Raw genomic sequence first — 25669 nt, 5'->3', positions numbered from 1 at the left:
TATTGTCTGTTATCTGTAAGTTCACGCTGATAACGCTTCATTTGACCTACGCATTTTCACGCAATTGGCCAAAAACCCAAGCTATTCAAAAAAAATCGACTTTTTTGTAATTTTCGACTTTTGATGAAAAATCTAAATATGCGATAAAAATTTAATCAAAAATTTTAGAATCATATAAAGTCAGGGATTTGTTAGGAATATAGTAAGAGTATCTTCTCAATCAAAAACCAAGGGATTGGCATGTAAGGATACACCTACATATATTACCCTCCAAAGTTTTTGGAACTTTTAAAAGAAGGCCCGATTGCAGGAAAACTATACGTTTTAGAGAAAAAAGTTATTTTTTAAAAAATGCTTAAAAAAATCTCAAAAATATAATTTTCATAAACAATTCTAAGTTTTCTCGCAAAAAAATTCTCGGCGCTAAGTGGGTTAAATCGCTATTCTTCTATAGGAATATCGTTGATCTTCTATAGGAAGATGGTTGATCTTCTATAGGAAGATATTTGATCTTCAATAGGAAGATCTTCGACCTTCTGTGAGAAGATGTTTGATCTTCTATAAGAAGACCTTTGATTTTCTATGGAAAGATAGTTGGTCTTCAATGGGAAGATCGCTGATCTTCTATTGAAAGATACTGAGCGGACTAAATACGGCCGTTCACTGATCTTCTATAGGAAGATCGTTGATCTTCAAAAGAAAGATCGTTGATGTTCTATGGGAAGATCGTTAATCTTCTAAAGGAAGATCGTTGATCATCGGACTAAATACGTCACTGATCTTTTATAGGAAGATCGTTAATCTACTATGGGAAGATCGTTGATCTTCTATTGAAAGATACTGAGCGGACTAAATGCGGCATTTCACTCATCTTCTATGGGAAGATCACTGACCTTCTATGAGAAGATAACTGATCTTCTATGTGAAGATCACTGATATATCATGGGAAGATCACTGATCTGCCATGGGAAGAGCACTGATCTACTATGGGATCTACTATGGGAAGATCACTGACCTTCTATGGGAAGATCACTGATCTTCTATGAGAAGATCACTGACCTTCTATGGGAAGATCGCTGAAATTCTATGGGAAGATCACTGACCTTCTATGGGAAGATCACTGATCTTCTATGGGAAGACAACTGATCTTCTATGTGAAGATCACTGATATATCATGGGAAGATCACTGATCTGCCATGGGAAGAGCACTGATCTACTATGGGATCTTCTATGGGAAGATCACTGACCTTCTATGGGAATATCAATGATCTTCTATGAGAAGATCACTGACCTTCTATGGGAAGATCGCTGAAATTCTATGGGAAGATCACTGACCTTCTATGGGAAGATCACTGATCTTCTATGGGAAGATCACTGATCTTCTATGGAGGATCACTAATCTTCTATGGGAAGATCATTGACCTTCTATGGGAAGATCGCTAAAATTCTATGGGAAGATCACTGACCTTCTATGGGAAGATCGCTGAAATTCTATGGGAAGATCACTCACCTTCTATGGGAAGATCACTGACCTTCTATGGGAAGATAACAGATCTTCTATGGGAAGATCGCTGAAATTCTATGGGAAGATCACTGATCTTCTATGGGAAGATATGGGAAGATCACTGATATTCTATGGGAGGATCACTAATCTTCTATGGGAAGATCACTGACCTTCTATGGGAAGATCGCTAAAATTCTATGGGAAGATCACTGACCTTCTATGGGAAGATCGCTGAAATTCTATGGGAAGATCACTGACCTTCTATGGGAAGATCACTGACCTTCTATGGGAAGATCGCTGAAATTCTATGGGAAGATCACTGACCTTCTATGGGAAGATCACTGATCTTCTATGGGAAGATCACTGATCTTCTATGGAAAAGATCACTGATCTTCTATGGAAAAGATCACTGATCTTCTATGGGAAGATCGCTAAATTTCGATGGGAGGATCACTGATCTACTATGGAAACTATGGAATCTTCTATGGGAAGATCACTGATCTTCTACGGGAAGATCGTAGATCTTTTATTGGAGTATATTTGATTTTCTTTGGAAAAATCGTGAATTTTCTGTGGAAAAAATTGGTGATATTCTATGGAGAGATCAGTGGTCTTCTATGGGAAGACCTGTGATCTTCTCTGAGACGATTACATATTTTCTATGACCAGTAATCAATCTTCTATGGCAAAAACACCAACCTTCTACAGGAAGAATATTGAATTCACCTACCACGGGTAGATCACTGATCTTATAGAGGAAGATCAGTGTTCTTTTATGGGAACATGACCGATCTTCCATGAAAAATCGCTGATATTCTGTGGAAAGATAACTTATCTTCTCTGAGAAAATTACCGACCCTCTCCGATAAGATTACCGATCTCTCTGAGATCATCATCGATTCTCTCTGGGAAGATCATCGATTTTCTTCGAGAAGATTTACGATCTTCTACGAGAGATCTGGAGATCTTGAAATCACCGGTCTTTTCTTGAAAAATCACCCATCTTCTCTGGGTAGAATACCGATATTTTCTTGTAAGAAGAACATTGGGCTCTTCTATCGGAAGAAGAAAACTAAGCTCATCTATTTGAGGAACTTTAAGCTCATTTATTAGCAAAGCTTTAAACTGTTGTAGTAGGCGAGCTTTAATCCCTTCTATTAGAAGACCATTCACCATTTTACTAGAAGGTCTTAGGCTCTTTCCCTCACCAGCTCTTCTATAAAAAGGACTTTAAGCTTTTCTAGATTGGTAACGGTGTATGTGGATTGCCAGTCAGGCTGTTCTAAAGGTACAAGGCCCATCGTCAAAGAATCTATAACAGTTTAAAAATGTAGGTATGCCTGAAAAGTTTGTGGTAGGGTAGTTACAGATTACTGGGGTATTGCTATATTTAGAGATGTGATATAGAATTCTGACATAAAGGCAACTGCTCGGCTTGTTCCTCGACAAACTCAACGATTTTTGCTTTGTGAAAACTGCAAGGATCGGGTATGACGAGCCAGAATACTAGGTATCGAAGTCAATCTGCCCTGCAATCTCAGGACGTAGAACTTCGCCCCTACTCTGATTTACAAAAAGCCGAGTCACTGCAGTAAGATCTATGACAAGCAAATGGGAAGACAACAATATTGAGTACTAAAATGTAATTACGCTTTACCTGGGTACCTGACTTGACGTCTTATCCCTACGACGCTCTTGACACAGGACTGCGTACAGACAGGCGAGGTACCATTTTCGAACTTGATGTAAATTTGTATGAAATATTATACTGTTCAAAGTTTCAACCAAATCGGGAACTCAATTTAAGGGCTCAGCGGTCATATTAGTTGGTGGATGCAGTATTTTTAGCACTTTTGGGATCAGGACCACAGGGACTACTTTTGGTAAAAATGTCATAACAACCCTCAAACAGCCCCTTCCTGAACATAATCGAAATTTTTGAACTTTTGTGGGATAGGTATCCCAAAGGCAGGTCCAATGCATTTCCTCTTGAAGCTTGATACAAGTTTGAAAGAAATATTGCAATGCAGAAAATGAGCCGAGCCATGGGTATAAAAATACTGTAGTTTATATATGATGATGCAGAAGAGATAGAGATGTTCGAACATCTTCATTGCAGGTATTTGGAAAAACTGCTCAATTTCTTTTGAAAGAAATTTCTTCCATGTTAAGACGTTCAAGTAAATATTTGCTAAAAATACTAAGTACGGGAATGAGTACATAGTATTCACTCTTCCATGAAATAACCAGCCGTAACTTCAGATGCATTCAGCAGAAACATTTTCAATATTTTAAACAATCACACACCCCGAGACGAGCAATGGTTTTTAGTTGAATAAATATTGAAAACAAAGCGTTTGTATTTTTGGAAATGTAAACAAAATGTGGGGAGAGATAAAGCAAATGGCTTGGGTATTTTTAAAAAAAAAATCTCCATATGTACATTAGGGTTATGATTTATTTACAAGCTCATATCCCTGTGACATTTTGATGAGATTTCAAAGTTTTTATTTTTCAGAACTTTTGACAATTATTTGAAGGCACTGTAAGCAGATATTTAAGGAGTTATACCTACTTGCCACTATGCCACAAAAAATTTCAAGTCGATCGGAGAAAAATTGGCTGAGATATGACCTTTCAAAGTGGAGAACCCGTTGTGGTTTGTGTGTGTGTGTTTTTTTTTTTTTTTGCATAATTTTAATATACCTTACAATGGCTACGTGTTGGGAGTTCCCTGAAATGAATTCACTTGTTATCTATGAATAAAAAATGTGAACGGTCATTCATTCATTTCCAGATCCAGGTATAGAAGTATTGTACCTGTCTGTGAATGGGCGTTTTCTTATTATAAAGCCCCTCATTCATTATTTTTTGTCAATTAGTAAATGTCAACGAAAATGGATAGGAAAAAAGTTTTACGAACATATAGAATACGGAAATATCTACCAAACAAACGAAAGTCTATATTCTGCAAGAGAGTGGATGAATCGCAAGCAGAAAACTTCAGTACGTCTGCCAAGGAACTGCTAAATAATGTTGATCTGAAGGTTAATCAGGATCCGGATATTGAATATCGCATTTTAAACTTTTGAGTTGTATTTAATGCTATTTAAAGTTTAGTAAAGTGCAAAACCTGCAATGGAAATATAAGATTTGAATTTACAAATGTAAGAGGTCTAGGCTTCCAAGCAAATATCAACAAAAGCTTCAATCAACTTATTGGGGAAATTTGCTCCTAAACCCTTTCAAGTGGAGCACTCGTTGTAAATTTAGCAGCTTACATTGCGATTGGTCTATTTAACGAAGGTACAAAATCATTGTTATTTTATTTGAGCTCGCTCGTAGTGAGCTGTGGACAAAACGCACACGAATATGCTAATAAAATCGACCAAGCACGAATTGCACTGGCAGAGAGACGTGCGGTCGAGTGCACTCGTGAAGGAAGAACGTTGCGAAGGCAACACCAAAGCTTCTGTATGTTCTAGGAATAGATGACTCCTTGTAAATTTAAAAAATAATAAAAATTTAAAACGGATTTTTCTCGAAATGTCATTTTTGAAGTCGGTGCCAACGATAGCTCGAAAATGAATAGACCGACCTTCGTATATTTTGGTGAGCTTATTAAATACATAAAAAAACTTGTATTTAAGCGAGACAAATATTTTTAAAAATTTTGTGGACGATTTTTGGACAAAAATCTGTCAATTTTTTTCGTTAAAATCGTAATTTTGACTTTTACAGGTCACTATTTTTGTTAAAATATATTTTTTAACAAAAAAAAAAATAACAACAACAAAAGGTATTTTAAGTTATGCTCTTTCATATGAAAAAAAGATCGACCTAAAAATATTGGTAGCTCCCTCAAAAAAAATATATATGAAAATTGAGTATTTTTGTCAAGCACAACTAGGGATAACCCCTTAACTGAAAACAAGGTATAGGGTCACAAGACATAACGAAAATCACATAACCGTTTGTTTTTCATAATTTTATCATCGTATTATTACATATATAGTGGTTTTGCGGGTCCTTTTTATACCCTCCACCATATGGAGGGTATAATTAAATTTGTCATTCCGTTTGTAACACATCGAAATATTCGTCGGAGACCCTATAAAGTATATATATTATTGATCAGCATAAAATTCTATGTCGATTTGACCATGTCCGTCTGTCCGTCCGTCCGTCCGTCCGTCAGTCCGTCCGTCTGTCTGTCTGTTGAAATCAAGATACAGCTCGCAATTTTAAAGATAGAGAGTCAAAATTTGGTACAGAAGTTTTTATTACTTGCAGGATGGTTGGTATTGAAAATGGGATATATCGGTCCACGTTTTTATATAGCCCCCATAGAACGGTACCTCCCGATTTTCGGTATTTTTAAGGTTTTAGCTTCATTATCGTGCCAAAATGGCTAAAATTTGGTACGTAGTCTTCTTTAGGGGTATAAAACTTTCCCCCAGAATTTTGTCGGTATCGGTCCACACCTTCATATAGCCCCCATAGAACGGTACCTCCCGATTTTCGGTATTTTTAAGGTTTTAGCTTCATTATCCTACCAAAATGGCTGAAATTTGGTACGTAGTCTTCTTTAGGGGTATAAAACTTTCCCCCAGAATTTTGTCGGTATCGGTCCACACCTTTATATAGCCCCCATAGAACGGTACCTCCCGATTTTCGGTATTTTTAAGGTTTTAGCTTCATTATCCTACCAAAATGGCTGAAATTTGGTACGTAGTCTTCTTTAGGGGTATAAAACTTTCCCCCAGAATTTTGTCGGTATCGGTCCACACCTTTATATAGCCCCCATAGAACGGTACCTCCCGATTTTCGGTATTTTTAAGGTTTTAGCTTCATTATCCTACCAAAATGGCTGAAATTTGGTACTTAGTATTCGTTGATGGTATAAAACTTCCCCCAGAACTTTGTCGGTATCGGTCCATGCCTTTATATAGCCCCCATAGAACGGTACCTCCCGATTTTCGGTATTTTGAACGCTTTGGCCTCAATATTCCACCGAAATGGCTGAAATTTGGTATTTAGACTTTGTTGGGGGTGCTCAAACTTCCCCCTTAAATTTGTCGGTATAGGTCTACGCCTTCATATAGCCCCCATAGAACGGTACCTCCCGATTTTTGTAATACTGAAGATTGTGACGTCAATATCCAACCGAAATGGCTGAAATTCGTTATTTCGTCTTCCAAGAGTTATAAAATATTCCAGAAGAGTATTATCAGTATAGGTCCACATCTTCCTATATTCCCATAGAAGCGTACTTCTTGACTTTCGGTATTTTTTAAGTTTTAGTCACATTCTCTTACCGAAATATAGGAAATTTGGTATTTAGTCTTCTTTGAGCCTAAAAACTTTCCGTCAGAAATTTGTCGGTATAGATCGACATTTTGAAATAGCCCCCATAGAATGGTGCCTCACATTGTTTTACCAAAATTGCTGAAATTTAGTATTAAGTCTTCCTCATACACGAAAGGAAACTAATTATTCCATTTTACTTCAATACAACTTGTGGTGGAGGGTATAACAACTTCGGCCCGGCCGAACTTAACGCCGTTCTTACTTGTTCAGTATTTAAATGAAATAAAAGTTATTTTTGTCATTAATAGGCAAAGGGTCATTCTTTCGTAAAAAATTAATATTTTTTTGAAATTTTTTTTTTATTTCAAAGTATTAAAAAAAAGCAAATTGGTTTTATAATAAAAAGGAATGAATGTTATTTTAGGCATTAATAGGCAAAAGTTAATTCGATCTCAATACAGGAAATCACTTATGAGAACAAATTTCAAAAAGTCATAACCCTAATGTACATTAATGTATATACCTACAAACATTTGTATTGAAAATATATGTGAACATGACCATTAACGACTAGCCATCGATATGTAAATTGTCTTCATTTTGGAACAATTTTGTTTATTTAGCCATTTTTTGTTATTTTTTAATGATGACGACAATTGACTGACAGGAAATCACACATAAACTTATTATTGACAAAATGCTGACTAATTTTTGACAGATGTGTTGGAAAAAATTATTCTTTAATTTCAAAACATATATGTATGTATGTATGTATGTATTTATTGGCAAAACTTTTGCAATCGTTGAAAAAAATATTGTTCAGGTACTTACATAAATTAGACCAGAATAGTATCTGTCTTTGATATTGTGCAAGACGGAAGCTTCATTGAGACATGTTAGTTCTGCCATATCCTCGACTTTGTCGAATTTAGGCGGATTCATTTTTTGTATGTCATCACGTAGAACCATGACACGCTTACCGGTTTCGGTAAGTTCAACTTCAACTTCGTCGCCATGTTCACGTTTAATACTGGCAGCACAGAAACCCTGGAAATAGAAGAGAAAAGAAACATTAATAAATTGTAGAAAAGAAATTCTAAGAAATTATTATTATTATTAGAATGCCTAACTCTACCTAGATCAGGACGTATCAAAAATTCAAAAATTCAAATATGAAAATTTTTTTAACACTTTAAAATATTTTATTATATTATGTGTAAACATAACAAAAATGTATATGAAATCACACAAAAATATGGAAAATTTCTGATGCCTACTGATTAGTCTATAGGTCTTCATAGAATGTCTTCTATCTACAGAAGACCTATACCCCCCCCCCATTATTACAAGTCTTCTTTTGTTATATTTTGGATTTACCGAACAGATTTAGAGCGTTCCGCTCAACTTAAAGTTAAAAGTGATGATTGAATTTCAAGGAGGACCTTCTTGGCATTAACTTTCAATGTAAAAATTATATTTTTAATGCCTCCAAATTGGTTTATTTTGCGTTTTCTAATCCATCAGATAGTAAAAGAACACATATGATAATGGCCCATAGACTTGCTGAAATAGTTGTATATAGTAGAATGACCCTTGGAAGTTCCCAACAACCAACTTTTCAATAACACGAAATTTGTTTCAAATCAAATATTTTAACATAGATATTTAAATGAATATTTTAATCTCAAGCATGTGTAAAATTGCCTAAAAATAAATCGATAAGAAAAACGAAACAAAAATTTCATACAACAAACAATTGTGGCAACGACAGAAAACAAAAAAAAACCTTAAAACTACTGCAATTTCTGTTTCATTTCTTTTTACGCGCCTAAGAAGAGACAAACAAAACATAAATTGAAGCGTGTTTCTGCAGTGCAGGCACGCAAAATTTCCTCAGATATAATGCTAACACTGATATACACATACAAACACAAAGACTACTCAGAAATTCAACCCATAAATCGGATATAATTGAATTTATTTTCGTATAGAAAAATATGCTTTATTCTGTTGTGCCACCAACTAGATTTGGATGCATTTCATTTGTTTTGTACTCTCTTTGTGTCTCTACTAGGCTCTTGCCTCCTCCTTATTGGAATTTTTTGTTTTGTCTTCCTCTTCTCACATCTTTTTGTTGGCTGCTGCTGCATTTCATTAAGTTTAAACGTCAAGTTGAAGGAATTTCATTTACAGAGCCTTGAACTTGTTTTTGCATCTATGTTGTTGTTGTGTTACTCTTCTTCTTCATCATCATCTTCTTGGTGTATCTTTTTGTTTGTGTATGCAGTTTTTTTTCTAGGGGCTGTGGCATCACTTTGGCGTTGCAGAAAAATGCAATGCAACGCACCACACTCTTACACTGAGGCAAAAGTAAAATAAACAAAGTCTGCAGTAAATTCCAATAAAAGCCGTCATACTCTCGGACATGAATGAGAGAGAGATTTTTTCACAATGAATGACTTCTCTCGCAGTAATACAGTAATGCAGAAAAGGGAGCATTACAGGGATGGAAAATCGAAATTTCAAAGGAAGCAAGTAAAAAAGTATCAGTTAGCTTTGCCGACAGAGATATACCCCCAGCCTGTGTATATTGAAACAATTTTTCCCAAAAAACGTATGTATTTAGGGGGTTTTAAAAATTTTAGATGTATGAACCGACAAAAATGTTGATTAGGATTAAAGATGAAAAGTTTTGCGAAGGAGATACTTAAAGGAATGGATAGACATTGACCATTATGGAAGTGGATCTCCAGCCACTACATATGGTGCCATAGGAGGTTTTTGCACCCTTCGGGCTGTTTGCTCAAGAACTATGGACTTGCGCCTGAAAAAATTTTACCATCGTAATTGAGGCAGCGAATGCAAGTTGCTTCAACAAAAATCAAGGTGATTCGATATCAGGTCTTAAAGTGAACTTATCCGAAATTTTGTGTGAGAGGTACGGGATGGAGTGGACAAATATATTCCATATGTGGACCTGATCTATATCTGTTAAATATATTGGGATGTGTAAAGTATGGATCAATTCGGCCACTCCCTTCAAGAGTTACCGTACGAACAATTTTTCCGATCATTTTTGAACTTTTGTGGGGGAGGTACCTGAAGGAGTAGGCCGATATGGCTTATCTTCAAACTTAAATTATGTTTGGACAAAATATTACTAAGGCCAAATTTTGGACCGAATCGGCAGATCCTTTCGAAAGTTATCTTGCGCTCCAGCCAGACAGACCGACGGACGGACATGGCTCAATCGACTCCAAATTGTCTGAAACACATTTCGTCCAAACATACTTGGGGTCTAAAACCATTAGTTCGATGAGGCACATTTTGCCCGTATGAAAGTGTATATACCCTCGTTAGCATAAATGCTGAGGGTATAAAAATACTATGCTTCTATGTTTAGAAGCCTTCGTGGTGCTGCAATAAGGTCTGCACTCAGAAGGTCTGCAGTTCAATCGCTGATAAGAACATCACAATTTTCGGTGGTGGGATAACACCTCAGCGTATTGTTGGATAACATTTCCTGAGTGTTTCAGCCATGAAAAACTTTTACACGCCGTTCGGACTCGGCTACAAGCAACTGACGTTTCGAAAGTCAGCCAAAACTTCGGTAAAAGTCGTAGACGAAGACCGGTAAAGGTTGCCTTTAGGAAGACCTTCGATAATATCGGATACAGAAGGCATTTTATCTTTAGAAGAAATATACCACCGCCGGTCTTCGATATATAAAATATATTATGTATCGAATGTCTTATATTTATAGAAAACCTTACCCTATAGTTTTCCATCTGTAAAAGACCTTCGGTGTAGCTGTTCTGTTATCTTTAGAAGAATTATACCAAAGATATTCTATCTCTAAATTACCTATACCCAAAACCTTCCATCTTTAGGATAATTATTTTGAAGATTTTCGACTAATACAGAAATTCTGCTACGTATAGCGAGGAAGACTTATAACCAAAAGCTTATATCTATAGCGGTCTTCGATTCATTGAATATATATACAGAAGGTCTTCTGTCTAAAGACCATGCCGAAAGTTTTCGTTCTATGGAAGATCATGACCTATACCGAAGTTCTTTTATCTCTAAAAACAAAAACCTATACCGACGGTCTTTGATCTGTAGAAGACATATTTCGAACATCTTCCATCTATAAAAGACCCATACTCTAACTGAAGAAGACTAAATCAATGATTTTCTATATCTTAAAGACCTATACCGAAGGTCTTCGATTTGCAGAAGTCATATTTGGAAGATTTTCGATCTTTAGAAAACCTATACCGAAGGCCTTTGATCTATAGAAGACATACGTATATTAAATGTATGCGACCTATACCAGTGAGCTTCTATCTATAAAGACCATGCCACGGTCTTCGATCAATAGAAGCCTATAATGAAGGTGTTCAGTATATAAGAGACATTAACCGCAGGTCATCCTTCTATAAAGTACATATACCGAATTTCTTCTATATATAAAAGACCTATAGCGAACTTCCTCCATCTCTAAAAGACCTATAGCGAAGTTCTTCGATCTATAGAAGACCTATATCAAAGGTCTTCGATCTATATAAAAACTATTCCGATTTTCTCGGAATAGTTAAGTCTTCTCATGTATGGAAGACTTAACCCGAAAGCCTTTTACCTCTAGATAACCTAAACCGAATGTCTTCTTTCTATAGAAAACGTAAACCTAAGGTCTTCTTTCTGTAGGTCTTCTTTCTGTAGAAGCCGTAAACGGAAGGTCTTCGATCTATAGAAGATATAGACCGAAGTTATTCTAACTACCCAGCAAACCAATCGTACCGACATCGTAACGAAATCGGAACAAAATTCGGACGATACATCCGATATCTGATCCGAAATCGTAACGATATCTTAACGAAAGTTGTATGAAGTGGCTGACATAATTTCGGAACGAAATGTCTTAGCGACATCGGATCGATTTCGGTCCGATTTCGTAACGAAATCTAAAGAAAATCCTTGGAAAATTCGAAAAGGAAATTTCTTTCCGACATTCGTTCCGAAATCGGTACAAAATCTGAACTATTTCCTATCCGAAAAACGTTGTAGAAATCGGAACGAAATCTGAACGACTTTGCTTCCGAAATTGTTCAGACGTGTCGGACATCAGACATTTGGTTTGCTGGGTATAGAAGACCTACACCGAAGATTTCTACCTGTAGAAGACCAATAAGACCTAAACCGAAGGACGTATACCCAAGGTTTTCAGTACATGGAAGATAAGTACAAGAATATCTAATATCTATAGGAGACCTAAACCGAAGGTCTTCTATCCATAGAAAATCTATGAATATATAGAAAACCTAAGGCGAAGGTATTATATCTATAGAAGATCTAAACCGAAGGTCTTCTATCTGTAGAAGACCTAAAGCAAAGGTCTTCTTTCTACAGAAGAGGTAAACCGACTATCTTCGATCTATATAAGGTTTAATCCAAAGGTATTCCATCTACAGAAGACCTACACGCAGAGAAAAAAATATGTTTGATCCAACAATATTGCAAGAGCAAAATATGTATTGTTAACATATTGTTGGATTCCTCATGTAGTATTGTAAATCCAAAAATAGTTTGTGTCAACTGAACAATATTTCTCTCTTTTCTTCGAAAATTTGTTTCTCTTCTCTCGCTATTCGATGCCGTGTTGAAAAAAACAATTTTGGTGAGTTGTGGTGTGTTTGTATGACATGCTGCCTTTACCTTTGTTTTTGTGTGTATGTATGTACTTGTGAGACTCTTGTTTTTATTTGTTTCTGTTTTGTTTCATTCTTCTTTCCTTTTCATGTTTGTTATGGTGTTTAATTATTCCTAATGTTGTGGTGGCTGCTTGTGGCTTTTTGTTTGTCTTTGTTGTCAACTAAAGTAGCAAACCATGTATTGCGTTCATCAATGCTCGTAATATTATACGCGATATTTACATCAAAGTTGTGTGGAAAGTGTATATGAGAAGTATATACACTCAAATCAAAAAATTTAGTATCTGGTTTTCAGGGCTGACAATATGTTTTGTAAAAAATTTAGATTATGATTGTTCCTACAATCGGTATTGTTAACGATTTTTACAATATTGCGGAAATTCGAAAGTTGTTTTAGTTTTCTATGTTCGGAACAAAAGATGGTATTTTTGGATTTGGATTACAATATTTGTACAAAACAAACACATTTTTGGAACCAAAATAAATATTTTTGTTCCAACAAAACCGAAAAATATTTTTTCTTTGCGTGTAAACCGAAGGTTTCTACCTACAGGAGACCGATACCGAAGGTCTACTTTCTATAACAGACCTAAACCGAATTATTATATCTATAGAAGACCTAAATTAATGGTCTTCTAACTAAAGAAGACCTATACCGAAGGTATTCTATGCACAGAAGACCTAAAACGAACTTTTTCTACATAAACCGTAGGTCTTCTATCTATAGAACATCTAAACCGAAATTCATATATCTACATATCTACTTCGAGATACAAAAGACCTATAGCAAGCAAAGGTCTCCGATCAATAAAAGACATATGTTTATCAAAGGTCTGCGACCTATATGAGGAGTGTCTATCTATAGAGGACCTTTTATCTCTTAAAGACCGATCCAACAGTCTTGCATCTATAGAATGCCTATACCAAAGGCCTTATACCTAAAGACCATGTTGAAGGTATTTGATATATATGCGAGACAGTACCTAAAGGTCTTCTAACTGTAGAATGCCCATACCGGAGGTTTTCTATATGTCTATACAAATGGCCTATACTGAAAGTCTTCGATTTGTAAAATAACTTTTTCGAAGGATTGCGACCTTTACCGAAGTGCGTCTATATACAAATCATATACATGAAATATGTTATCTTCAATCTAAAGAATACATATACGGAAAGTTTTCTATCTAATGACTATACCGAAGTTTTTCTATCTCTAGAAGACCTATATCGACTGTCTTCGATTTGTAGAAGTCTTATTTCGAAGATCTTCGATCTATAAAAGGCCTATACAGCAGGTCTAAGATATATAAAAGACCCATACCAAAGGTTTTCTATATAGATGACTTATAACGAAGGTCTTCGATCGATAGAAAATATATACCGAAGGTCTTCTATCTTTAGAATACCTATACCGCAAGTCTTCGATCTATAGAAGACCTTTACCGAAGGTCTTCGATCTATAAAACACCTATACCGAAAAGTCATCGATCTACACATGAATAATACTGAGAGTCCTCCTTTAATAGAAGATATATACCGCAGGTCTTCTATCCCTAGAATGGCTATGCCGAAAGCATTCGATCTGTGGAATACATAGACCAAAGTTTTTTTTTTATCTATAAATGACCTATGCCAAAGGTCTAACCGACATGCATTAATGAATTTCAAATTAGAAAGAAAATATAAACAACAACAATTAATTTGTTCACAAAAAATATAAATTGCTGTGTAGTGATTTTATTATTATAAATAAATAATGTCTAATAGGTGCTGCTTCTTCCACAACCGCGCTATACTAGATGTCATTGTTACTATCTCTTTATCTTAAGTAGAATAAAAGTTGTTCTCTTTTTGTTTTGTGTTGCTCTTTCACTACCTGCGACACAGGTCTGGTCTGGTCTGGTCTAGCAGGGGAGTGTAAGTGATGAGAGTTCGTATTTTTTTACTGTTGTTGCTATTTCCTACTACCAACCAACCAACTACAACACTGCCAACAACAACAAGGAATTATTGAATGAATGAATCTGCAGTAGGTGAATGTAATTATTTTTTTAACTTGCTGCTGTTGTTGTTATTGTGGCCGGCGGTTAATGCCGCCGCAATGCATTTGTTGTTATTGCCTGGCATTACATTGCAGTGCAGTGCATTCATTGTGTGTTGGTGGAAGTAATTCATTTTTTCTATATTTGTTTTTTCTTAAAATGCCGCACATCTCGTAAAACCACTTTCATTCTTTTTTAACAATTTTTTATGGTTGGTTGTTATGACATTCTAAGCGCTTGCGGCTGGTCTGACTGCATTCGTTGTTTTATTTTTGTAGTTGTAGTCGTCGTCAGTCTGCAAGGTAGGTACAGTGTGTGTGGTTTTGAATATTATAATAGGTTATGAATTAAGGAGATTTAGATGTGTTTTAGATGGATATGAATGCCATTAGCCATTTTTGAACGATTTGTCACAGGCTATGGTGTGATTTTGAATAGATAAAAGACCTCCTTAAAGGTGTTTCAGGGGCCTACAAATAAAAACCTTCTAATGATTGAAGCCAAGCTTTAGATTCTCTGTGGAATAACAACCTTTCTAAAGGTGTTTGTACTCTTACAAAATTCATATACATAGATATACAGCTTCTGCCGATTAGACTTAGAGATATGACCTGAAAAGGTCGTTATTATTTAACTTCAGTTTGTCTGTTAGATTTGCCATCATTTCAAGATACTGCACTGTTTTTAGTTATTTATTTAATTTTTTGTTTGTTTTTTTTTCATTATGTTAAACAAATGAATTCTTGCACACACAAATATTCACCTCTAAAAGCGGTTATACACCACATGAATGTCAGTTGCTGCGGCCGGCTTTTAAGAATTTTAATAATGTTGTTATCTCTCTTTTCTCGTAACTCTTCTATGGGTGCAGCCAAGAACTAACTCAACTACAAACCTTATTATTAATTTGCGTTGCGTTTCGTTTGCTACCAACAACAGCAACAGAGATCAAACCGGTAGCAACAATTCCGCAGCACCTACTCTTGAGAGTGAGTGAAATATGTAACCCCCCTACCCCCATAAAAATGATAAGTAGTTATGTGACACACATTTCTTCAAAGACTGATGTGTGGTGGTTGTCATGATTGGATGTTTTCTTTTAAGAATGAAAAAAAAATCAAATCTAGTAGACAAATTATCTTTTTGACAATTATGAAATGTTTATTTGTTTTTTTCCTTGACATTTGTATCCCACTCGTATTTAATAGTTTGTTGTAGTTTTATTATTCTTAGATAAATGTAAAAATATCTCTCAACTTCATTAAAAGCAAAGTTAATTTACCCATCTCAAAGTACAGCAGTTCGAATTTTAAACCAGTAAGGAAGGATCAAAGTCGGGCGGGGCCGACTATATAATACCCTACACCACTGTGAATATGTAAAATATATGGGAGCCAAATCCAAATCAGAATAGATTTTGATATAATTTTTCACCTCCGTAGGAGGCATCAAATACCTTAAATCTGTCGAAAATATATATGGGAGCTATATCCAAATCTGAACCGATTTCGATATGATTTGCCACAGTTATTTCTAGACTAACCACCGTCGCACATTCCAAATTTAATTGAAATCGGACTTATATAGGGTGTTTCGTGCACCAAATTCCTTAAATCGGGCAAAAATATATATGGGGGCTATATCCAAATCTGAACCGATTTTTACCAAAATAATTAGCGTTCGTCCTTTGGCCAAAAAAACTATCTTCCCCAATTTTCATGCGAATCGGACAATAAATGCGACCTGTACTTTGTTTACAAAAATACATGGACAGACGGACAGACAGATGGACATTCGTAAATCGACTCAGGAAGTGGTATAGGTATATGCCTAAAAGGAACTATGGGTCTATCTCGTTTCCTTTTACCGTATAAAAAGAACTAAATAGAGGATATTCTATCTAAAGGAGATCTGTGCCGAAGTTTTTTTTCTTTCTCTAAAAGAACTACATATACCGAAGGTCTTTCTTCTATAAAATACCAGCTTCTACATATATGTATATAGATGACCTATACGAAAGCCTTCTATCTATAGAAGACCTAGACCGAAGTTTTTCTATCTGTAGAAGACGTAAACCATAGGTCATCAACTTTTTAGAAGATGTATAACGAAGGTATTCCACCTTAAAAGTCCTATACCGAAAGTCTGCGATCTATAGAAGACCTATACTGAACGACTTCGATTCATAAAAGAATTATACTGAAGGTATTCGATCTATAGAAGACCTAATGCAGAAGGCCTACGACCGATAGGAGACCTATATAGAAGACTTTTGCCGAAGGTCTTCGGTCTATAAAAGATCTATACCGGAGGTCTTCTACATCTAGAAGAACTACACCGAAATTCTTCGATCTACACAAGAATTATACTGAAGGGCTTCGACATATACCGAATTCTACCTATACAAGACTTAAACCGAAAGATCTCTATCTATAGAACACATGAAATGAAAGTCTTCTATAAACAGGAGACCTATACCGAAGTTCTTTCATCTATGGAAGACCTATGCCGAAGGCCTTCGATCAATAGAAGATTTATACTGAATATATAAAGAAGACGTAAATCGAAAATCGATGTATAGAAAACCTAAACCGAAAGTATCCTACCTATAGAAGACTTCAACCGAAGGTCTTCTATCAGTAGAGGACCTAAACCGTAGGTTTTCTATGTAAAGAAGACCTAAACCGAAAGTTTTCTATCTAAAAATGACTTCAATCTATATAAGATCCAAAACGAAGGTCTTCAATCTACAGAAGTCCTATCCCGAAAGTTTTCGATCTAATGCAGAAGGCCTACGATCGATAGAAGACTTATGCCGAAGGTTTTCGGTCTATAGAAGATCTATACCGGAGGTCTCCTATATCTAGAAGACCTATACCGGAAGTCTTCGATCTACACAAGAATTATACTGAAGGTCTTCGACATATACCGAATGTATTCTACCTATACAAGACTTAAACCGAAGGATCTCTATCTATAGAATACCCAAAATGAAGGTCTTCTATCAACAGAAGACATAAATATACCGAAAAAAATGAAGGTCATCTATCAACAGAAGACCTATACCGAAGCTCTTCGATCTATGGAAGGCCATCGATCTATGCCGAAGGTCATCGATCTATAGAAGATTTATACTGAATATATAAAGAAGACCTAAATCGAAGAAGTTCTATGTAAAGAAGACCTAACCCGAAGGCCTACCATTTATAGAAGACTAATGTCGAAGATCTTCGATGTATAGAAAACCGAAGATCTGCGATCTGTAGAATATCTATGCCGAAGGTCATCAATCTATAAAAATCTAAACCTAAGGTCTTCGCTCTGTAGGGGACCTATACCGGCGGTCTTCTCTCTATATAAGACCTAAACTGAAAGTCTTCTATATACAGAGAACCAATACCGAAGGTCTAGAATAGGTCTATACCATAGATATTTTACCTTTAGAAGACTTAAACAGCAGGTCTGCTATCACTAAAGGACCTAAGCCGTAAGTCTTCAATGTAAAGAAGACCTAAATCGAAGGTTTTCTATCTAAACCGAAGGTCTTCTATCTATAGAAGACCTTTAACGAAGATCATCGAACTAAAGAAGACCTATACCGAAGGTCTGCGATCTATGGAAGACCTATACCGAAGGTTAGAAGACCTATACTGAAGTTTAGAAGACCTATTTTGTTCTGAAAAAGGATCTTTATCGAAAGTATTCGATCTATAGAACATCCATACCGAAAATCTTCATTCCATAGAATGTATATGCATAAGGTCTTCGGTCTATAATGGGCCTATACCGAAGGTCTTCGGTCTGTAGAATATCTATACCAAAGGGGTTCCATCTATAGAATAACTATGCTGAAGATCTTCTATCTATAGAAGGAGGTCTAAAACGAAGGGCTTCGTATTATGGAAGGTCTATACCGAGGGTCTTCTATCTACAGAAGACCTAATCCAAAGGTCTTCGATCTGTAGAAAACGTAAACCGTGATTTTCGATCTATAGAAGAACAATACGGTCTTCCGCAAACCAAAGGTCTTCCATCTGTAGAAGACCTATACCGAAGGTTAGAAGACCTATAACGAAGGTTAGAAGACCTACATCGAAGGCTAGAAGACCTATACCGAAGGCTAGAAGACCTATACCGAAGGTTAAAAGACATATACTGAAGTCGCCTATCTATAAAGGACCTATACCGAAGGTCTTCGGTCTATAGAATATCTATACCAAAGGGGTTCCATCTATAACATAACTATGCTGAAGATCTTCTATCTATAGAAGGAGGTCTAAAACGAAGGGCTTCGTATTATGGAAGGTCTATACCGAGGGTCTTCTATCTACAGAAGACCTAATCCAAAGGCCTTCGATCTGTAGAAAACCTAAACCGAAGATTTTCGATCTATAGAAAAACGATACGGTCTTCCGTAAACCAAAGGTCTTCGATCTGTAGAAGACCTATACCGAAGGTTAGAAGGCCTATACCGAAGGTCAGAAGACCCATACCGATGGTTAGAAGACCTATACCTAAGGTTAGAAGACATATACTGAAGTCGCCTATCTATAGAAGACCTTTCCCGAAGATCTATAAAATATCAATAACGAAGTTTTTCAATTTATAGAAGTCCTATGCTGAAAGTCCTCGGTGTATAGATGTCATATACCGAAGACCTTCGATCTATAAAAGGCCTATACCGAAGGTCTTCTATCTACAGAAAACCTATAGCAAAGGTCTTACATCTATAGAAGACCTAAAGCGAAGATCTTCGATCAATAAAAGTCCTACTCCGTAGGTCTCCGTTCTGTGGAAGACCTACGCTAACGTCTTCTATCTCTAGACCAGCTATAGTGAAGGTTTTTGTTCTGTAAAAGGATCTATATCGAAAGTCTTCGATCTACAGAAGACCCATACCGAAGATCTTCATTCCATAGAATGTATATGCATAAGGTCTTCGGTATAAAAAGGACCTATACCGAAGGGGTTCCATCTACAGAATAACTATGCTGAAGATTTTCTATCTATAGAAGGAGGTCTAAAACGAAGGGCTTCGTATTATGGAAGGTCTATACCGAGGGTCTTCTATCTGCAGAAGACCTTATCCAAATGTCTTCGATCTGTAGAAGACATAATCCAAAGGTCTTCGATCTGTAGAAAACCTAAACCGAAGATTTTCGATCTATAGAAGAAGAAGAAGTCTTCCGTAAATCAAAGGTCTTCGATCTATAGAAAGACCTATAACGGATGCGAAAGACCTATACCGAATGTCGATGGAAGACATATACCGAATGTTTTCTAACTCTAGACGTGATATACCGAAAGTTTTCGGTCTATAGCAGAACTATGCGCCAAATATCTTCGGTCCTTAGCTAAGACCTATTAGTATATGTAATATATGTATAATTGACTTTATTGGTCCATACCTTTTGGTACGTCGTGGTAAATTTTCAAGCAAAAAAAAAAATCAAATAATTCCACTCAGGGGCTATGGAAATCGGATAAGATTTTGATATTGCTCCAATGGTATATTTGGCCAATTGGGGGGCCCAATAATATAGCCTTATATTAAAATCCAGCAGATTTTTATAATTTTTTGTAGGATTACTTGTTTAGCCACAGAAATGAATTGGTAAATAAATGTGGCCTATAGAGCAATTTCTTGAAAATTGGTCCCATACAAATTACTATGGAAACTTGGAGGCCCCCAGTGGCACGTGTTAACATATTCCGCTTGTGCTCGAACTTTGATACTCCTAAAATCTAACAAAACGAAACCCCCCTCCGCTTAAGTGCCTCATATAAAATCCGACATCGATTTTTTTCCTTAGAGTTAAAACCAGTCTAATGTACATAAGTTAGAGTCAGACGTTGGTTATTCTTCCTATGTTCAAATTGGAATTTCTTGTCGGCGTCTTTTGAAAAAAAAAGAAATAAAAAAACAAAACTAGAATTAATAATTTTTGTTGTTGTTGTTAGGAAATGTTAACTCGCCCACATTTTATTGTTAGTTTGCTTTGGAATGGAGTTTTTTATTTCTTTATTGTTATTTCTTTTACTATTTTGTTGCAGAGATATAGAATTGCTTCTGTCCTAAGAATGGCATGGAATACAAAATTTGCTTAACAAACTATAAAAGTTCGCTTTGTTGTTGGACGTTCTTCATGTGAATAGTTTTTCCACTTCGTTGCAAATTGTTTACACAGATGTTTGAACAAAATTTGCCAAAATTTGGAGAGAAGAAAAAAACTGATTTCAAAGGAATGCCACAAAGTTTAGAAGAATATGAGAAAAGTATTTCTTCTTCTACGAGAAAAGGGGAGTCTTCTCTCATAACAATGAGACCGAATGAATGACTTGTCGATCTGAGCGCGACACCACTTGCACAACAATAATGGAATTAAGCCAAACAATTTTGAAAACAACGAACATTTTTCATAGCCGAAATACTTAGAAAAATTTATGTGGCATATTACTGAGGCAAATTTCAACCACGGAAAATTGAAATGGTTTCGCCAAGGATTGAAACACAGACCTTCTGTGTGCAAATCGAGCACATTTGACGCAACACCCCGGTGGCTCCCGTATGATATGACTGAAACTCAAGTGAATCATATAGGAAGATTTCTCTACAGTCACGTACAACATGCTAAGATGTCACACACACAAGTTCTTTGTAGGCTACGCTTACATCAGTACAAAATCATCTGACATGTAATAGAGAGAATCAAAGCGATTTGTATTGAATATTAATTGTAATAGACAACAGGGAAGTGATTAAATAGGACTTTACACTCTTCCTCAGCTTAACGCCGCCTATCTTTACTATTCAAAGTCTATGGGAATTTTATGAACATCAATCTAGCCAACAATGGTCATCCCTCGTAACAATATCCATTTAAAATTTATTTGGACAAAACGAAAATCTAGACTTGCTTCCACTGGACCACAGAAAGTTATTCATCCACCCACTCACTCCTTCATTCACTGAAACGTCGCCGCTATTGTCATTTTTGTATTTTGGGCCTTTTGTTTTCTTTTTATGCAAAATTTCATTTAAAACAGTAGCAGCAACAACTGCCAGCCACAGCAGCAGCATCAGTTGCAGTAATTGAATCCGCTCTAAATCGCTGAACCTTCAATTTAGACAAGAGCATTGTTGTTGTTGTCAGTTGTTCCGCCTTGGCTGACTTCATGTCAATGCACAATTGTTGTTTGAGGGTAACTCGTGCAGCAAAGTGGGTGAAAATTGATGGGATTTTTTTTGTTGCATCGAGATTCCAATTGCTTTCCGTTGTATTTAAAGTTAAAAACAAAAAAAAAAAATGAGAAGATTCTAGGATAATCGAAAAGCTGGTTTTCTTTAAACAGAATACCATCTGCAGAGCTTCTATAGACAGAAGACCTTCTAAAGATATTCTAGTGATAGAAGTTCCACTGATCGCTATTCTGCTGCATGGCCTTTGAGCTCATCTATCCAACGATTGATGGCCTTTGAGCCCATCTATCCAACGATAGATGGCCTTTGAGCCCATCTATCCAACGATAGATGGCCTTTGAGCCCATCTATCCAACGATAGATGGCCTTTGAGCCCATCTATCCAACGATAGATGGCCTTTGAGCCCATCTACCCAACGATAGATGGCCTTTGAGCCCATCTATCCAACGATAGATGGCCTTTGAGCCCATCTATCCAACGATAGATGGCCTTTGAGCCCATCTATCCAACGATAGATGGCCTTTGAGCCCATCTATCCAACGATAGATGGCCTTTGAGCCCATCTATCCAACGATAGATGGCCTTTGAGCCCATCTATCCAACGATAGATGGCCTTTGAGCCCATCTATCCAACGATAGATGGCCTTTGAGCCCATCTATCCAACGATAGATGGCCTTTGAGCCCATCTATCCAACGATAGATGGCCTTTGAGACCAACTATCCAACGATAGATGGCCTTTGAGCCCATCTATCCAACGATAGATGGCCTTTGAGCCCATCTATCCAACGATAGATGGCCTTTGAGCCCATCTATCCAACGATAGATGGCCTTTGAGCCCATCTATCCAACGATAGATGGCCTTTGAGCCCATCTATCCAACGATAGATGGCCTTTGAGCCCATCTATCCAACGATAGATGGCCTTTGAGCCCATCTATCCAACGATAGATGGCCTTTGAGCCCATCTATCCAACGATAGATGGCCTTTGAGCCCATCTATCCAACGATAGATGGCCTTTGAGCCCATCTATCCAACGATAGATGGCCTTTGAGCCCATCTATCCAACGATAGATGGCCTTTGAGCCCATCTATCCAACGATAGATGGCCTTTGAGCCCATCTATCCAACGATAGATGGCCTTTGAGCCCATCTATCCAACGATAGATGGCCTTTGAGCCCATCTATCCAACGATAGATGGCCTTTGAGCCCATCTATCCAACGATAGATGGCCTTTGAGCCCATCTATCCAACGATAGATGGCCTTTGAGCCCATCTATCCAACGATAGATGGCCTTTGAGCCCATCTATCCAACGATAGATGGCCTTTGAGCCCATCTATCCAACGATAGATGGCCTTTGAGCCCATCTATCCAACGATAGATGGCCTTTGAGCCCATCTATCCAACGATAGATGGCCTTTGAGCCCATCTATCCAACGATAGATGGCCTTTGAGCCCATCTATCCAATGATAGATGGCCTTTGAGCCCATCTATCCAACGATAGATGACCTTTGAGCCCATCTATCCAACGATAGATGGCCTTTGAGCCCATCTATCCAACGATAGATGGCCTTTGAGCCCATCTATCCAACGATAGATGGCCTTTGAGCCCATCTATCCAACGATAGATGGCCTTTGAGCCCATCTATCCAACGATAGATGGCCTTTGAGCCCATCTATCCAACGATAGATGGCCTTTGAGCCCATCTATCCAACGATAGATGGCCTTTGAGCCCATCTATCCAACGATAGATGGCCTTTGAGCCCATCTATCCAACGATAGATGGCCTTTGAGCCCATCTATCCAACGATAGATGGCCTTTGAGCCCATCTATCCAACGATAGATGGCCTTGGACTGTGGATAGATGGGCTCAAACTGGATCAAATTTGGAACTTAGGCTTCAAAAGTCTTCTTTACTCAAAGGTCTTCTATAAAATATTTTTAAAGGTTTCAGAAGGCCTTCCAAGGGTCTTCTACAGACTGAAGACCCTCTCAAAGGAATTTTATAGCCGCAAGACCTTCTCAAAGGAAGACGGAATACCTTTCAAAAGGTATTCTATAGACAGGAGACCATTTGAAAGGTCTTCAACAGACAGAAGACCATTTCCAAGGTCTTCTGTAGACAGTAGACCTTTTCTAAGGTGTGTTAGAGAGAGAAGACCTCCTAGAGTTCATCTTTAGACAGAAGATCTTCAAAAAGTCTTCTTTAGACATATGGTTTATGGGTTTATTTAGGCAAAGGACCTTCTAATGGTCCTCTATAGACAGGTCTAAAGGTCTTCTATAGACTGGAGACTTTCTAAAGGTCTTTTTCAGACCTACTGATTGATGTGTTTTTTTAGACAGAGGACCTTCTAAAAGGTCTTATTTAGATAGAAGACCTTGTAAAGGCTTTCTTCAGGCAGGGGACCTTCTAATGGAAGGAGACCTTTTAAAGGCCTTCTATAGGCCGGAGACCTTCTAGAGGTTGTTTTTAAACAAAAGACTTTCTAAGTTCTTCTATAGACCGAAGACCTTCTACAGGTCTCCTTTAGGTAGAATACCTTCTAAAGGTCTGCTTTAGGCAAAGAACTTTCTAAATGTCTTCTTTAGGCTGAGGACCGACCTACTGGTGACTTTCTTGGGGCATGGGCATTTCTAATGGGCTTCTTTAGGCAGAGGGCCATCTCTTATGGTATTTCCAGATAGATGATCTATAATGGTCTTCTTTAGGCAGCAGACTTTCTAAAGGTCTGCTATAGATAGAAGAACTTCTAAAGGTCCTTTAGAAGGCCTTCTGTCTAAAGAAGACATTCTATGTGCCTTAAACATAAGACGTTCTAAATATCTTCTGTAGTCCATAGACCATCTAAGATGTGCTATGGAAACCCCCCTTCAAGAGTTCTTCTATAGATGGTGGACCTTCAAGTTGCCCCTTATAGAAAGAAGGCCTTGAAAAAATTTTATATAAACAAATCACAATTTGAAGTAGAGATGATCTTCAGGTGATACTCTATAGTCAGAAAATCTTTAACAAGTCCCTTTAGTAGCCCTTCAATAGGTTTCTATAGAGAAAACTACTTCTACGGCTCTTCTATATTCAGAAGACCTTCAAGAGATCTTCTTTCTCACAGTGCTTTGGGTGTGACTTTTAAAATATTTGTTAAAATAAAAATTGTTCGTAAACTCCCAAACAAACAATTGTATATCGAATGTGTAGCGGCAGATAAGCGAGGTATGTTTTTGTTTTCACCATTTTTTAACAAAGAAAGCTCAATCGTTGTTTTTTAAGAAAACATATTTCAGCACTTCAAAATTCTTTTTGTTTTTTCGAATTCGAATTTCTCATGCTTTCATTGATTGATCACGTATCTGATCGTGCAAAATGTTTATTACTTTTTCTTCTGCCTAGATGTGTGTGTAACGGAACAAAACAAAAAAAACGTCAATCAATTTATTTTGTTGATGGACGTCGTCGTCTTTGGTTGGTATTTTTTGGCATAATTAAGTGATCAAAGTCATATAACAATGTTTTTATTTGTTTAAAATTTTGAGTTACATGAAGAAATAAACAACTAAAACAAATGTTTGCATACTATTTATGTATATAAACTACAAGTACATACGTATATACATACATACATATGTATTGTCTAAATGTGTACTTCTCAATTATCTTAGATGAACTTTTTAAAAAAAAGTGTTATTTCACATTTGGCGGTTTTGTATGTCACTCCGCCGCCACCGACCACCTCCTCCAGCCCAAACGTAGCATAATGAAGTAAAAGTTAATATCATTCCCTCCTCACCAACCAACCAACCAACAAGCAATGTCGTTTGTTTTCTTAAAACCTATGACGAACTAGCATTGCGTTCGTTTGTTTGTTCGGTTCGTTCGTTTACATATGGAGCA

At 36.8% G+C, this 25669-nt stretch overlaps 1 protein-coding gene across 15 annotated transcripts in view; it reads right to left on the bottom strand.

Annotated features, from left to right (window-relative positions):
- zip (myosin heavy chain 10) overlaps window positions 1–25669 on the bottom strand; it is a 155612-nt gene that overhangs the window by 89618 nt on the left and 40325 nt on the right. For all 15 annotated transcript variants that reach the window (XR_012408558.1, XM_073957058.1, XM_073957065.1 and 12 more), the window contains exon 3: window positions 7646–7861. Coding sequence is in view for 14 of the 15 variants with exons in the window: in XM_073957058.1 (XP_073813159.1) it covers window positions 7646–7861 (216 nt within the window). In the remaining variant the exon portion in view is untranslated. The remainder of the gene's footprint in view (window positions 1–7645; window positions 7862–25669) is intronic.

This window comes from Musca autumnalis, unplaced genomic scaffold (genome assembly GCF_047663935.1).
Source record: "Musca autumnalis isolate F117 unplaced genomic scaffold, ASM4766393v1 scaffold_5, whole genome shotgun sequence".
Taxonomy (NCBI): Eukaryota; Metazoa; Arthropoda; class Insecta; order Diptera; family Muscidae; genus Musca; species Musca autumnalis.
This window is presented reverse-complemented; position numbering and strand designations above follow the sequence as displayed.